Raw genomic sequence first — 17500 nt, 5'->3', positions numbered from 1 at the left:
AGTGAGTAGACAGGTTTCTGAACTGTCCACGGCCCTCCTCTGAGACACATAGTGAGTAGACAGGTTTCTGAACTGTCCACAGCCCTCTGAGACACAGAGTGAGTAGACAGGTTTCTGAACTGTCCACGGCCCTCCTCTGAGACACAGAGTGAGTAGACAGGTTTCTGAACCGTCCACAGCCCTCTGAGACACAGAGTGAGTAGACAGGTTTCTGAACTGTCCACAGCCCTCCTCTGAGACACAGAGTGAGTAGACAGGTATCTGAACTGTCCACAGCCCTCCTCTGAGACACAGAGTGAGTAGACAGGTATCTGAACTGTCCACAGCCCTCCTCTGAGACACACAGTGAGTAGACAGGTTACTGAACTGTCCACAGCCCTCCTCTGAGACACAGAGTGAGTAGACAGGTTACTGAACTGTCCACAGCCCTCCTCTGAGACACAGAGTGAGTAGACAGGTATCTGAACTGTCCACAGCCCTCCTCTGAGACACAGAGTGAGTAGACAGGTTACTGAACTGTCCACAGCCCTCCTCTGAGACACAGAGTGAGTAGACAGGTATCTGAACTGTCCACAGCCCTCCTCTGAGACACAGAGTGAGTAGACAGGTTTCTGAACTGTCCACAGCCCTCCTCTGAGACACAGAGTGAGTAGACAGGTTTCTGAACTGTCCACAGCCCTCCTCTGAGACACAGAGTGAGTAGACAGGTTTCTGAACTGTCCACATCCCTCCTCTGAGACACAGAGTGAGTAGACAGAATAACGAGCATTAGTGAGGACTGATTATATGAAGTTGAACATGCATGTACTAGTGGTTACATGCATATTCAACTTCATATAATCAGTAGTGACTAGTGCCAAAACAGCCAATCTACAAGCTCGTAGATCTGCTACTACTTCCTGTTAACCATTATTCCACGACTCATCCTAGCGCTATGCGCTCCATTAGCGTTCCCAGTGTGATCAAGCCTGTTAGCTGTGATCTCTTATCTGTCTGAAGGGCAGACGACAGCTTGGAGTCTGATCCCAGGTTTTGTAAAGAGATTCTCTGTCCTCTTTAAGCCCCCCCTGGCTGCCACCCCTCGGCCGGGTCGGTCCCCCCCCCCCTTCCTCCCATGAGGGCCATATGGCAACATGTGAGCCCCCCCCCCCCCCCCCCCCCCCCAGCCGAACCCACTGACCCCAGCTACGGTATGGATCACCAAGGCCGCTCTGTGACGTTTCCGTCCTGTTGAGTGACGTTTAAAAAAGAAACAGATTTCTGGGTTCTGTTCTTCCGGTCTCAACAATGTGTCAAACTTAATCCTGAGAAGAAAAAGCAACAGTGTGTGTGAGTGTTGTTCACTGGTGTGGCCAGGAGAGGGGGCGGTGGCTCCATGATTTAGCTGATCTTTAGCTTGCTCAAGCCACAGTTGAGTTGTTGAGTAGTCTTGAGTGTTCCGTTGTGGTTTTTTGAGAGGCTTGCCTGCCCCCGGCCGGCCACCTCGCCTCTAGCCTCGCGTAGCCAGCCAGCCTTCACCTGCCTTTGCAATGCATATCGCCCCAGGCAGATTAACTCTGACTCCTCTCAATTGTGGGAGGACTTCACGGCCGAAGTGGTGACGAGCCAACCAGATCCGTCTGGAACCAGGCTATAACAAACCAGGGCCCAGTATGCAAATAATATCACGCCGTGATATTAGTATCGCTATGCAAGGCTACCTCGCCTCTACCGACTGCTTTTTATCTTGCCGAGTAACACAGACAAACGTTCATTCATGTCCTACGATATATTCGTTGCAATATTTGTGCCCCTTCTCTCCCATATTGTCCCAGTGAAGTTCTCAATCTCAACCGGTATATGACGTGTGTATTCCTCCCTCTTCCTTGTTGCCCAGCAGGCATATGAACATGGTGGACATTGTAGCTCAGAAAATGCCCTCAGAGAGTGACGTACACGTGGCCCGAAGCTTTCTCACCAAGATTTTGCGAAGTTCCATGAGGTACGGTACGGTTCTGTCGTAGTCGACCGCTATAGAAGCCATTCTCCTGTCTCCTTTTCCCCTCCTCCTCCTCATCCTCGGTCCTTCCTTCCTTCCCCTCAGAGAGGTTTCACCCCATGTTGTTCAGTGACCTCACTGACCTGCTCATATTATCACCTCATGCTGTAGTAACATTATTCCCTTTGTATTCCCCAACAGGTCCATCACCTGTCCTCACCTCTGTACTGTGTCTCTGTGTGTCGTTAGCGTCGATGTCATAACACCTGTGGTTCTCAAGCCTACTGGAAGCCCCCATAGGTCCCAAGTTAGACGCAGAAAAATATTCAAAATGTCATCATTCTATTTAAGTAGCATGTGACATATGAAACTAGGGGGTTTTAATGATTCTGAATCCAAGCATTAGTTTTGCACAAAAAAACACTCATTGGGCTAAAAACGACCGCCATTGCAGACATTTGATGTCATTTATACTAGGGATGCACCGATTGGGACATTCTGAGTCAATATACCAATAATGTTTAAAAGTAAAAACAAATTGGCTAAACGCTGATGCTGATATCGATGTTTTTGCGTTAGCTTTTTTGTTGTTATTCTTTGCCACTTTGGGGCCAGGGAAACGACTAAATCTTCATTATGAAATAAATAACTGTTTTAAAACGTTCAGCCTTTCACCACACTATGTTTTAATGAGCACAAATTAACTCGTATACATAACAACAGATAAACATCTTATTTGGTGATACACTGAGGCGATTCTGATGTATGACTGATCAATTGGTGCATCCCTATTCATTTAGCAGAGACATATTTTATTTTATTTTATTTTATTTTATTTTATTTTATTTTATTTTATTTTATTTTATTTTATTTTATTTTATTTTATTTTATTTTATTTTATTTTATTTTATTTTATTTTATTTTATTTTATTTTATTTTATTTTATTTTATTTTATTTTATTTTATTTTATTTTATTTTATTTTATTGTACTCTCTCCTTCCATGCCTTTCAGAAAGAGCCTTTTTGGAGGCAGAAAATGGTTTCTGGTGGGGTTGTCAGGGAGTAAACCTGACAATATTAGAGATGGGACTATCGCAGACAATCATTATAGGGAGACATTTTCCAAAATGGCATCTACAAGCTCACAACGTGTCGCGTAGTGAATCGTTGTGAGCTTGTAGATCTGCTATTTTCACTATTCTTCGTACAACAATGTCTACACGGCTTAAAGGTGATGCTAGTGATGTTTTTATGTTCAATCACAAGTTAAAGCTATAATCCTTTTTATTCTACTGTGAATCATAGAGTTTGTTCAGATGCAAATACCAATTTGAGCCGATTAGGAGAGAGAACTTCACAAACATAATTCAATCACCTTCACAGTGTTCCATTCCAATGTTGTGTGCTCATTTCGTTGTTTCATCACTTCCATCTATTTGGGTAAAACTGTATTTTCTGTTTTTCTAAAGAGCTGGAGAGAAGGGGAGAGCCCTCTTACTGAGCACATACTGTATAGAAATGAATTATTACTATTAATATAGAGATTTAATGCTTTCTTTATTTTCAAAATCTTTTTATTCAAGTCAAAATTCATTCATTCATTCAATTCTCTATGCTTGCCCAGGGGCAAGCATAGAGAGATAGAATTAAGTCACAAATTGTGAAAATTATTGAAGAAATCAAGTAAGAATAGCCTTCACGTGTAGTAATGCAATCAATTATAATTATACTAGAAACATTAGGTCAGAGTGTCGGTGACAAGATATATAAAAGATCAAATAAAAACATCAATCCCCTATCCCATCCTCAGTCCCCAGGACAGTTGGAAGATCTTTAACCTTTTAACTAAATACTTTTTGTTTTGTCTTATAAATATACAATATGACTTACAGTCTCCACCTTGTTATTCTCTCATGTGTTATATTGGGTGTGCAGAAGAAGCACACATACCAGTAGTAGCACATTGCAATGGTGTTTTTCTCCCACAAGATGCTGCTGTCTGTCTGTCTGTCTGTCTGTCTGTCTGTCTGTCTGTCTGTCTGTCTGTCTGTCTGTCTGTCTGTCTGTCTGTCTGTCTGTCTGTCTGTCTGTCTGTCTAGGGGGAGTGAACCTGTCTGTCTGTCTCTCATCCAGCCTCTCCTCTCCCTCCTTGCAGGAGGAGCGAACCTCTCTCTCTGTCTGTCTCTCATCCAGCCTCTCCTCTCCCTCCTTGCAGGAGGAGTGAACCTGTCTGTCTGTCTCTCATCCAGCCTCTCCTCTTCCTCCTTGCAGGAGGAGCGAACCTCTCTGTATGTCTGTCTCTCATCCAGCCTCCTCTGTCCTCTCCCTCCTTGCAGGAGGAGTGAACCTCTCTGTATGTCTGTCTCTCATCCAGCCTCCTCTCTCCTCTCCCTCCTTGCAGGAGGAGTGAACCTCTCTCTCTCTGTCTGTCTGTCTCTCATCCAGCCTCCTCTGTCCTCTCCCTCCTTGCAGGAGGAGTGAACCTGTCTGTCTGTCTCTCATCCAGCCTCCTCTGTCCTCTCCCTCCTTGCAGGAGGAGTGAACCTGTCTGTCTGTCTCTCATCCAGCCTCCTCTGTCCTCTCCCTCCTTGCAGGAGGAGTGAACCTGTCTGTCTGTCTCTCATCCAGCCTCCTCTGTCCTCTCCCTCCTTGCAGGAGGAGTGAACCTGTCTGTCTGTCTCTCATCCAGCCTCCTCTCCTCTTCCTCCTTGCAGGAGGAGTGAACCTCTCTGTCTGTCTCTCATCCAGCCTCCTCTCTCCTCTCCCTCCTTGCAGGAGGAGTGAACCAATCAGCAGGCCTCACTCCTGGCACTCCACCAAGTTCAACGAGAGCCAAGCGGAGACGGCCAAGACCCAGTCTCCTCCCGCACAAGTGTGGCACACCAGATATGATGCAAGGTACAGTTACAGTACGCCCCAACTGGCCTGGAGGAGGCATGAGGTACAGTTACAGTTACAGTACGCCCCAACTGGCCTGGAGGAGGCATGAGGTACAGTTACAGTTACAGTACGCCCCAACTGGCCAGGAGGAGGCATGAGGAGAAGGTACAGTACGCCCCAACTGGCCTGGAGGAGGCATGAGGTACAGTTACAGTTACAGTACGCCCCAACTGGCCTGGAGGAGGCATGAGGTACAGTTACAGTTACAGTACGCCCCAACTGGCCTGGAGGAGGCATGAGGTACAGTTACAGTTACAGTACGCCCCAACTGGCCTGGAGGAGGCATGAGGTACAGTTACAGTACGCCCCAACTGGCCAGGAGGAGGCATGAGGAGAAGGTACAGTACGCCCCAACTGGCCTGGAGGAGGCATGAGGAGAATGCCTCTGCATTCTACCAGTTGTTGTTGCTGCTGTTGGGCAGAATCCCCCTATCTCCAAATGATTATTATTATTTTTATTATTATTTAAATAAATGAATGCCCTACTTCGCCATACAAGAGTGTCACACAAACATAGGGAAAATAGCACATCTGCAAGCTCACATTGATTGAAGTATTTATTAACAGTTTGCAGAATTACAGTACATTTCAAGCACAACTCAATACAAAAACTGTCAACTGTGAGTGGACGACACCATATAAAGCATTACACTTGTTTAAAAGAGGGTCCACCTTGTTCAATTCATCATAACACTTAGAGATGTACAAATATACACTTCTATATAGCCAAAAACAGGAAATCATCATCATAAAGGAGGTAAAAAGGGAAAAGAAAACATATACAGTGAGGGGGAAAAAAGGGGTCACAATGTGCCGTGAGCAGCTTGTGTATTAGGCTATTTTCGAATTGCCACAGTATAAAATAGTGGTTACTTAAAACCTCAAAGTGGTTAATGTTCAATAATTATAGACAGTCCAACAACAACATGATATATGATTCTGAAATGGCCATTCTCTGTATAAGATGACTACAAATTAGTACTTTTACTTATGCTGCTTTAAGTATATTTTCATGCTAACAAAGTATTTCCGTTAGTTTTACTTCTAGTCCAATTCTTCCTCCACTGACTCTGCCTTCTAGAAATCCAACGTTTAGTCTTTGACAGACTGTGTTCTGGAAACACAGACATTCTGTGAAACTTTCCTACGTATTTATTTTCTGAGTTTGGAGGGTTTTTTTTAGCAACAAGCCTGCTAGATGGTGGAAAATCCAATCTTTAATGTCATCATCACATTCCGTGTGTCTGTGAGGTGACAGTGAATCTTTGGCTCCCGTCATAAAAACAGTTATTCCTCATTAATAGCTGCAGAAACTTTACCGTTTGAAACCGATGGCTTTAGCAGAATAGCAAGAAGGCTGTAAAGCAGTGTTGATTTCGTCGACTAATACTATGACGACATTTTTTCGTCAACTACCTTTTTTCACTGACGAAAACTAAATGAAAACTAAGCTATGATGACTAAAAGTAAGACTAAATATATTGACAATTTCAACAAATAAAAACTAGACTAAAATGTTAGGAAGGGACTAGTGGACAAGAGATCCAGTATAAGTCATTTTACACTTGGTTGCATGCTGAAAATCGCCGATCTACAAGCTCACCTTGTGAGCTTGTAGATCGGCTATTTTCAGTAAGTGTAAAATGAGTCATTACGACGGCATCAAGGCTTTAGTCGACTAAATCAACTATAGATTTAGTCAACTAAAATCTTATGATATTTAGTCGACTAAAACTAACTATGTTTAACACTAAAACATTCCAGGTTTCATTCCAAAGACTATGACTAAACTAAAATCTAAATTTACTGCCAAAAACAAGGGTGTAAAGTCAGATTGTAAAGTCAGATTTCACTAAAACCATATCTTCCTACGCAGCAAAATGTCGTCAGTGTCGTCGTTCCGTTTGTAACACGACTGAGAGCGTTAACATTATGTAACAGATGAATTGAATATGAATGACCCCACTGGAAACAAACCATCTATAGGCTTTATTGGGTTTGAATCCTCCTTAAGCAGACTTTGTATTGAACTGTACTTTCCTGTGCTTTTTGTTTATACAAACTTAAAAAAAAAAAAAAAAAAAAAGTATTCAACAGCAGAATTGGGATGCTATGGTTCACAGTGGCGTGCACAGATAGACACTAGGGGGTGCTAGAGCACCCCCTGCCCTTTTGGCAATGTGCCCTTTTGAAAAAAAAATGTTCTTTTTTTTTTGATTTTTCAAAAATAGCAGACGCTACGAGCTTGTAGATCTGCTATTTTTCAATAGCTAAAGCATAACATAATGCTAACACCAAAAGGGGTTCCCGCCCAAAATGGATTAAGGCAACCGGCCGGTTCCACGCGCTGCACAAGGTGCCCTTTTTTAACTTGAGCACCTGCCCCTCTAAATGTCTGTGCACGCCACTGATGGTTCATGTGGTTAAAAAGATCTGTTGCCCTGTCTTTACATTTCCACGCTACTAACCGTAGGTGTTATAACAGCAACTTAGTGACCCTGTTCAGCCAGATATACCTGGCTCTTCTGTCCACTGGCTGTCCCTCAGTTGATGACAACTCCACACGTCTTGTGTTGCCAAAACAGTGCATTTGGACTGTTCTCCCAGAACATGTTGAAGTGATGAGTTATTAATGGTGGATTCAATTTTTTTATATTTTTCTTTAAATCTCTTTTTATTTTAATCTCTCTCTCTCTCTCCCCTCTGAACCCTCTCTCCCCAGCTCGTCCTCGTCCACGGACCTCTCCTCCGGCTGGGAGCAGACCAACCTGCGTCGGGTGTCGGACCAGTTCAGCTCCCTGGGCTCCATGGACAGCCTAGAGCACGGAGGAGGGGGGGGAGGAGGAGGGGGGGTGTCCCCCCACCACCACCACCACCCCTACCTCTCCCCCTCCTCCCCCGCCACCAAGTCCCACAGCAGCAGCCAGGAGCAGCTGGACCACCCGGGAGGAGGTACTGTAGGGCGCTGGTTCCCAAACGTTTTCATGTCAAGGACCCCCAAATTGACACTAATTAGCCCGCGGACCCCCTTTTGAAAAGACATGCCAGGGACCCCAATAAGAGAAGATTTGTATGTCTCGATTTTCAACCTGTTTAATTTCAATGACCCTCAGTTTGACATGCATTAGTCTACGGTCCCCCATTTAATGGCATTTCTATCTCTGGGACCCCCAATTGATATTGTAAAATCAATGCTAATTTAACTCTGAGAGCGTACAAATGGAACCAAATGGGCCCGTTAGGGTCCATTTGGTTCCATTTGTACACTCTCTGAGTTACAGACATAAGGGTTCATTTGGTTCCAAACTATAATTTAGCTGGGGACCCCCTGGAACTCCCTCAAGGACCCCTGGGGGTCCCCGGACCCCACTTTGGGAACCACTGCTGTAGAGCTTCATGGCCATATCGTGATAAATATATCGTCGGGACCAACACCATATCTCCATGGAATTCAATGGCCAAAGCCACACCAAAGGGTCGAGCGGTTTTAGCGTTAACTCCTTGCAACCGTTTGGACCCAAGGAGTTGCATGGTGACCCTTTGGTGTGGTTAGGGCTTAGGATTGTGTTACCTTGTAGGTGGTCGTACACGTTAAGTAACTTGAAAAATAACCAGAAAAATCAACATCACAAGAATTGTGATGATATCATGTATCGTGATACTGCTTGATAAACACATTGTGATATTGTATTTCTCCATAGGAGGAGGAGGAGGAGGCGGGAAGCGGGACTCGGCCTACAGCTCCTTCTCCACCAGCTCGGGGACGCCCGACTACACTCTGTCCCACAGCAACCTGGCCGCCTCCACGGAGAACGTTCCCTACAAGGTCAGCCAGTGGGACTCCTCCTCCTCCTCCTCGGCGGGGCAGGGGGGCGGCGGGGGGCGGCACAGCGGCCGGGGCCACAGCCAGAGCCTGACGGAGGGCGCCAGGCCGGACCCCCCGGACAGACCCCCCGGGTACCTGCACGTGACGGGAGGGGGAGGAGGAGGAGGAGGCAGAGACAGCCCCTCACTGCTGCAGCGCGCCGACAGCCCCCAGCAGTCCGCCGCTGTCGGCTCGCGCCACTCCAGCTTTGGAGGAGGCAGCGTGATGAGGGCCAGCCTCGGACCTGTGTGGCACGTCCCCGAGAGGAAGAAGGCCGCCGCCGCTCCCTCTTCTACGTCGTCCCCCTCGCCTCCCCCTCCGCCACCGCCGGTGCGCAGCGACAGCTTCGCCGCAACCAAGGTGAATGACCGAAATGTATATATATAGGGTAGGGCTTTAATTAAGCAACTAGTCGACTATTCAACTAGTCGTAAATCCACTAGTTGACCTTGTTGGTACTAGTAGGCCTCAAGATCAGCTAGATTATAGTCACCAATGTACAGTTTTTTCTTCACATAATAGGTTGTTAAAAAATCACTAGAAGTTAAAGCCCTAATATAGGGCTGAAGTGGTTCCTGTAGGGGTACATACTTAGTTTAGACTATGTCTAACCAATGACTAGTCTAAACTAAGTATGTACCCCTACAGGAACCACTCCAGCCCTATATTGGGTACAGGGGGTGCATACTTAGTTTAGACTAGTCATTGGTTAGACATGGGTTAAGGTTAGGTTTAGGTGTGCTGCCCCGTTGGAGGTTAGGGTTAAGGTGAGGGTTTGAGATAGGTTGTAGTTGTAGGACTAATGACTGGTCTAACCAATGACTAGTCTAAACTAAGTATAGTGTGTATTGTGTCATAAAAATCTAAGTCCCATTTTTTTAAGTCACTTCTTAAAACTCACCTTTTCTCTCTGGCCTTTAATGTTATCTGATTTGAATGGTTACGTATTCTTGTTGTTTATGTCTCTTGCTTATTGCGAACGCAGTGAGCATTTACTATGAGACCCAGCAGATCACGTCTGTGTGTGTGTGTGTGTGTGTGTGTCTGTGTGTCTGTGTGTCACGCTGTAACACCACCCGCCCACCACCAGAGGGTGCAGCTGTATCACACACAAAAACACACACACACACACATGCACGCACGCACACACACACACACACACGCACGCACGCACGCACACACACACACACAAAAAACTTAACTTAAAAAAAAACTTAACTTAAAAAAAAACTTAACTTACAAAAATAAAATAAAAAGGAAAAACGCACACACACAAAAAACTTAACTTAAAAAAAAACTTTAACTTAAAAAAAAAACTTACAAAGGAAAAACGCACACACACAAAAAACTTAACTTAAAAAAAAACTTAACTTAAAAAAAAACTTAACTTAAAAAAAAAACTTAAAAAGGAAAAACGCACACATAAAAACTTAACTTAAAAAAAAATTAACTTAAAAAAAGACTTAACTTAAAAAAAAAACTTCAAAAGGAAAAACGCACACACACAAAAAACTTAACTTAAAAAAAAATTAACTTAAAAAAAAATTAACTTAAAAAAAAACTTAAAGAAAAAACTTTTAAAAAAAACCTAAAAAAGAAACACGCACGCACGCACACATACACACACTACAAAAATAACTTGAAAAAACATTTAATTTAAAAAAACTTAACTTAAAAAAAACCTTAAAAAGTACGTAATTTATTCTAATTGTTGTTATTGCAATTTACGAGCTGCGTTCGCTTCCCGCGTTTGCGCGTCTTACTTGTATATTATACATGCTATGTTTCCCTGTTTTTCCTTTCTTATTTGCTTGACTTCATTTCACAATGTTTACTTTTCTAGTACTGTGAAGCACTTTGGTCAGTTTCGGTTGTGTGAAATGTGCTTATTAATCAAGGTTGATTTGTTTTGATGTGAAGGTGGTCCACGAGAGGGGGCTCGTCATAGCCTACCCCGAGAGCAGCCCCACCGGGGAAACGCACGTCTACCCGAAATCATCCCACGTGGAGAAAGCAGCGACAGACAAGAGAACGGAGCCGCCGGCGTCCGACAACATCGGCAAACGTGCCGCCGAAGGCCGGCGTAGCCACCACATCGCTGCTGCCCCCCCGCCGCCCAAAAGCAGCGACGCCACCACCGCCACCGCGGATCAGTTTTACTTCCCGCCCGACAACTACAACAATCACAACCAGCTGGGTTCCAACCGACAGTACTCCCTGTCCAGCAGCGACGTCCGGCTGGGCCCGCCCTCGTCCTCTTCCTCCTCCTCCTCCTCCTCCTCCTCCCAGCCGTACAGCCAGTGGCACCACAGCGGCAACGACAACAAGAGCACTTTCTACGCCCAGACCAAGAGCGTGTCGTCGACGGTAGCGGCGGTCGCCAATAACGTCAGCAGCTACTACAGCAGTATGCAGGAGCTGCCCACGGCTGCCAGCTCCTCCTCCGGACAGCTCAACAACCAGGGAAGGAACGTCTCCTCCAATCCTTCGTCGACTACGCCACCTACCGCCATCAACCAGAACACTGACAGCGCCGCGGCCGCGGCCGCGCACAGATACTACTGCGTCACGGCACGCCAGCCCGGAGGAGGTATTATTATTATTATTATTTATTATTACTGCGTCGCGGAGCACCAGCCTGGTGGAGGTAGGCCTGGCGCAATTATTACGCCGTCGTTTTATCGCAATTATCTGAGATAGTCGCAATTGTTTTGTCATAATCGTCATGTTAATCCTTTCCATGTTGAAAAATGTCCATACATTATTTTTTAAAGCTGAAATGGCAGAGTTACAAGTGACGCAAAGTGACGCGTAAGCTTGTAGATCAGCTATTTCCTGCTATTTTATTTTACTTAAAGCTGCTATAAGCAATAAAATGTCAAAGTTTTTATGACCATCAAAAAAAATTGTCTCTGTGATACATCTGCATTCAAAGATTTTCCTATAAGCTTTGTCATTGGTCGATTTGCCTGTCTACTTCCTGATTGGTTAGTTATTGCGACCGGGTTTTTTTTCCGAACAAAGACAAAGCTTCTAGGAACATCTTTGAATGCAGATTGCGGACCCTAGATGTGTCACAGAGACGTTTTGGGAGCGTTCTACGCATTGCTGGCTGTCTGAATACCAAAAAAAACCAGAGACTAAATCTTTTTATTCAAACAGCCAGCACTGCGTAGAACACTCCCAAAAAAAAGTAGTCTCTTTTGGGAGTGTTCTACGCATTGCTGGCTGTTTGAATACAATATTTATAATTTATAATACAATGCTGTTTTGAATATGTCATTAATCATTTTACATACTAGCCCATACCCGTTGTGAGATATTGCCCCCCCCCCCCCCCCCCCCCCCCCCCGCAGGGGGTACTGCACCCTGGGTGCGTTTTTAATTCACTAATAAATTCATTATTAATCATTAATGTGTAAAATCTAAAAAAGGGCTGCGTTAAGACCTCCATATTATTATGGTCAATGCCTGTGTGAAAAGTGGGAGTGATTGGTGCAGGCAGTGAGGAGCTACGGTGGTGTTTCTGACAGAAAGACAGACACACATTCAGACATTCAGACATTGACTAAATTATAGTATGATTATAGTATGATGATGATTATTGCTTATAGCAGCTTTAAGTATAAAAATATATATAAATATGTCACTAATTTCTAACTATATTTCTTATTTGTCATATCTGTCCTGAACATTTTTTGATTAGCAGGCAAACAGAAATGTATTCTTTATTCACACATTTACAATGTTCAATTATTTGTGTGACAATAATTAATCGTCAACTTTACTCTTGTAACCGCGACAGCCCCACCTGGTGGACACCCGCTGCTACCGCTGGGGAAGACGACGACGACGACGGAGAAAGGCGCCGCGGCGGGAACGGAGGTGACCAACAATAATACTAACGACCCCCAGACGGTCAGCAAACAGGCCAAACATCAGCAGCATCCTCAGCAGCAGCAACAGCAGCATCCTCAGCAGCAGCAGCAGCAGCATCCTCAGCAGCAGCAGCAGCAGCAGCAGCAGCAGCAGCATGTCGTCGGCATCAAGAACACCAACGGATACGGCGTTAAGCAGGAAGACAGCCTGTCTGCCTATAAACAGCCCGCGGCCGCGGCGCCTCTAGCCGCCGCACCGCCGGAGAGCTCGCTAGCTAAACCCGCTTCCGACGACAGAGGAGGAGGAGGAGGAGGCGGCCAGAGGCGGATCGGTTCCCAGAACGCAGTGGAGACGCCTCTGCCGTACGCGAGCAAACCGTCCGAACAGAGGAGGTCTCTGCCGGCCACGCAACAACGAGAACTACCGCCAGAGCTCCGGCGTCCCAAACAACAACAACAAGAGATCATCTGCCCTCGGGCCACGCCCATGCTGCACTCGCTGTCGGCCGAGACGTGCGCCGAGACCGCGGACGGCAAGCAGCAGCTGAGACGAGTGGACCGCTTCGCCACCACGCTGCGGAACGAGATCCAGATGAGGAGAGCCAAGCTGCAGAAGAGCGTGAGCGCCGCCACGCTCACCGGGGGCGACGAGGACGATGAAGACGACGTCTGGAGGTCCGGCGGAGGCTCGGCGCCGACCTCCTCCTACAAGGTAGGGTTGGTTTTAGTCGACTAAAACTATGGCGAGAAATATTTGGTCGGCTACCTATTTTCACTGAGGACTAAACTAATTAAAGTTATGATGACAAAAAAAACTGCGTCTACATGTTTTGACAATTTCGTCAATAAATAAAAACTAGACTAAAATGTTAAGGAGAAGAAAGAACTAGAAGACTAGTCACATTATGCTTGGTTTCATGCTGAAAATAGCAGATCTACAAGCTCACAACGCGTCGCAGCGAGACGCGTTGTGAGCTTGTAGGTCTGCTATTTTCAATCTACACCATCAACTGTAGATTTAGCTGACTAAAATCTTGTGATTTTTACTCGACTAAAACTAGACTAACACCAAAAACATTTCAGTTGACTAAAATGTGACTAAGAACTAAATCAAAATGACTATGACTAAAAACTAACTCAAAATAATTACCCTGTCCAAACTAACACCCCTCCTCCTCCTCCTCCTCCTCCCAGGATCACCTGAAGGAGGCGCAGGCCCGCGTGCTCAAAGCCACCTCCTTCCGGAGGCGCGACCTGGAGCCCGTCCTGCTGGAGCACCCCCCCTCCTCCTCCTCCGCCGAGTCCTACGGGTCTGCAGCGCTTCGTAAAGACGTGGGCGGCTCTCTGCCCATCGCCCCCGAGTCTCTGGCGGTGGCCGCGGGGGGGAAGGCGGGGCCTCCTCCTCCTCCCGTGACGCGCATCGGGAGTCGGAAGCGCTTCCCGGCGGAGAAGAAGAAGGCCAGGTCGTTCTCGGAGCCGGATAAGATCCACGAGGTGGGGAGGACGGCGGAGGAGGAGGAGGAGGAGGAGGAGGCCAATGCTGGCTCTGTGGGAGACCAGCGGAAGAGCTTTGAGGGCGCAGGTAAATTATGATGGAATAATATGATAATATGTTTCTTTATTCTTATATCTCTCTCTCTAGTCTACTATACAGTATATATACTATATACGTCAAAATAAAATAAAAAGTCTTCTGAAAGAATATATATTCAAAGATTTGTGCCGCATTTTCACGATTTTTCAAAAATAGCAGACCTACAAACTCGTAGCGCGCCACTCGGTGGCGTGCTGTGAGCTTGTAGATCTGCTATTTTTCAATAGATAAAGTATTACATAATGCTTAGTTAAAACACCAACAGGGGTTCCCGCCCAGAATGGGTTAAATAAGATATAATCAATTAGATTGATTATGTATTAGTGTGATTAACCGTGGCACACCTCTGGCTACAGGTAAACCCTCCTTTCCCAAACCGCCGCCGCCGATGATGACGCTGATGATGCAACAACACCGTTACGAGGACCCCAAGGAGGCCAACGGCGGCACGGTCCCAGGCTCTGCGGGCCAACCGGAGGGCCCGGCGGCACCCAGAGGCATCCAATCATGTCAGGCCGTTTACGTCGATGAGGACCAATCGGCGCTTGGCGACGAGCAGACGCCAACGACGCTCCTGGAGCAGCAGAGGCTGGGCACCTTCGCCGAGTACGAGGCCCGGTGGAACGGCCAGAAGAGAGCCCTGCACGGCGGCGAGACCTCCAGGGCCTCCGGGGGGCGCTATCACTCTGCTGACAACATCCTGGACCACCAGCCGGGGCCCGCGGGACAGGAAGTGGCCACGCCCGGCGGTTTCCATCACGAGCGGTCCCGCTCCTCCCCCTCGGCCGACTTCTACAGACTGGTGAGCTGACTAGACACTATCTTCTCTTAGCCATTATCATTATGCTATCCATGACGTATTTGTCTTCTAAATCAGTTGACAGTTGTCACCCATACACCCCCTACACTGACGTAGGGGGTGTGCTCAAACATGAAATGTCAAAGTCATACGATTTGTCACACACGTTACCGCAGTGAAATTTGTTCTCCGCTTTTGACCCATCTCTTGGAGCGGTGAGCCGCAGCCAAGGAGCGGTGAGCTGCAGCGTGCGGGAATCATTTGATTTGTAGATTTGACCCCCAAGTGTCAAGCAGGGAGGCATTGGATCCCATTTTTACAGTCTTTGGTATGACCCGGCCGGGGATCGAACCCCGACCTCCCAGTTTCAGGGCGGACACTCTAACCACAAGGCCACTGTCTGGTCTGTTGCACTCCTAATGTTGCACTCCTAATGTCTCTATATCCATGTTGTTTAGACCTGTGGTCAACCTATTCAGGCTGTGACCCCCCAAAATATAATCGTAATAATGAAGCTTGTAGATTTTCAGTGTTTGCCTCTTGCTTATATTATTTGACAATGTGGCCAATGTTTGAGCAGTTTATCTAGCAGCAGTTAGAGTTGTATACTGTAGCTTGTTGATTGTTGCCCAAAGAAATGTATATATATATTTCACCCGTGTGAAGTGAGTGGTGCAACAACGTGTGGGGGTCCCCGGGGGGTCCCCGGAAGTTCCAGACCCACAGGAACGCGCCCAGGGTTCCGGCACGTGTCCGAAACGGTTGAGAAATGACGAAGTTACCATGTGGGGTCCCCAAGGGGTTCCCTGTACTGTACTGTACTGTACTGTACTGTACTGTACTGTACTGTACTGTACTGTCACAACCGAAATCATCATATATACAGTTAATATGTGGGGTCCCCAAGGAGTTCCCTGTACTGTACTGTACTGTACTGTACTGTACTGTACTGTACTGTACTGTCTGTCACACCCGAAATCATCATATATACAGTTAATATGTGTGTGTGTTAGGCTGCGCAACAGTGACACTTGGTTGTGAAAACCAAACCAAACGCTGTTTTTGTGCTCAGACGGACGGAGGGATGGACGGACACAGCCAGCCAGCCAGCCAGTGACCCAGGGACACACAAAGCTGTCTATAGCTAAAGAAAACAAAACATATACATGTGGGAGGGGACCCCCTGGGGCTCCCGACCCACAGGTTGAGAACCAGTGTTTTTTTTAGACTACTGTACACACCATGCGAGCCCTGTGCCCTCGTCACGCAGCGCACCGTGACTGTATCAACGTGCACCGTGTTATGAAATTCATAATCCTTTGTTTAGACAAGCTCGCTCCCCGAGGTGACTAAGAGAGAAAGAAAGGCGCGACGGAAAGCCAAGTAAAATATTAATCCATTCTAGGCGGGAACCCCTTTTGGTGTTTTGAGCATTATGCTATACTTTAGCTATTGAAAAATAGCAGATCTACAAGCTCGTAGCGCGCCACCGAGTGGCGCGCTACGAGCTTGTAGGTCTGCTATTTTTTAAAAATTGTGAAAATGTGGCGCAAATCTTTGAATATATTCTTTCAGATCGAACGTTTTTAACTAAAATCTTTGCTTCTGGGGGGTCCCTGGAACAACATATTTTCAGATGGGTGTCGCCAATTACATATAATTTTTGGGGTCCTTGACATGAAAATGTTTGAGAACCACTGACATCGAAACACAGGGTTTTCAGAAAACTGTCAGGATTTAGAAGACATTTGTAGAATGGACTTCAGCTCTAAATGGGTTAATCCAGGTTGGGCGGCGGAGGAGGAGGCACACCCTCCACTTTTTGTTTTTGTCTCGTTAGAAACCAAACAAGCGTCCAAGTCTCATGAGTTGACAGGAGCCTTTGACACCTGTGAGAAGTGGAAGCTTCCTCTCTCTGCGTTGTTTTCTATGTTGTTTGTTTGTTTGTTTTTTTTGCATAACGGGGACATGCGTTTGTCTCTGTGTCATCCTCCTCTTGACAGAATAAGGCTCCGGTGCCGGGGAGGAAGTCTGCAGAATATTCCCAGCAGCAGGAGAGTGAAGCTGACCAACAGGAGAGTGAAGCTGACCAACAGAGTGGAAGCGACGCAAGGTAAGAACACCTGTCGCTTCAGTTTGTTGGAGACTTGATTTATGGAGTGTGTTTGATTTGTAGACCTCTCTGTTAATCCTGCGGGGGGGGAATTAATTGAGGAGGGTGGGCTTTTAGGGGTTGAGACGGGGGGGGGGGGAGGGAGCGCTCGTTTTGCTTCACGCGATAAACAACTCCTTCCACCGTGTGATGTCAGAAGAACCCTGAACGTTGGTTCGGAAGAATCGGGACTAAAAACCCCCAAAAAACGGCCGCCGGTTCCGTGAAAGCACCAATAAGGTTCCAAGAATCTACGACGGAACCAGTTCTAGAACCAAAGTTGTTTTGGTGTT

General features: G+C 46.4%; 1 protein-coding gene across 4 annotated transcripts in view; it reads left to right on the top strand.

The window, feature by feature from the left end:
• Nucleotides 1–17500, top strand: part of shroom2a (shroom family member 2a) — a 129729-nt gene that overhangs the window by 87795 nt on the left and 24434 nt on the right. For 3 of the 4 annotated variants that reach the window (XM_079506533.1, XM_079506532.1, XM_079506530.1), the window contains exons 4-11: nt 4755–4877; nt 7642–7871; nt 8621–9144; nt 10705–11374; nt 12590–13374; nt 13857–14244; nt 14613–15058; nt 17059–17168. In XM_079506533.1, the coding sequence (XP_079362659.1) occupies nt 4755–4877; nt 7642–7871; nt 8621–9144; nt 10705–11374; nt 12590–13374; nt 13857–14244; nt 14613–15058; nt 17059–17168 (3276 nt within the window). The remainder of the gene's footprint in view (nt 1–4754; nt 4878–7641; nt 7872–8620; nt 9145–10704; nt 11375–12589; nt 13375–13856; nt 14245–14612; nt 15059–17058; nt 17169–17500) is intronic. The other variant, XM_079506531.1, reaches the window with a different exon arrangement.

Source organism: Electrona antarctica (assembly GCF_951216825.1).
Source record: "Electrona antarctica genome assembly, chromosome: 7".
In the NCBI taxonomy this organism is placed as follows: Eukaryota; Metazoa; Chordata; class Actinopteri; order Myctophiformes; family Myctophidae; genus Electrona; species Electrona antarctica.
Note: the sequence above shows the minus strand (reverse complement) of the source record. Positions and strands in the feature narration are given on the sequence as shown.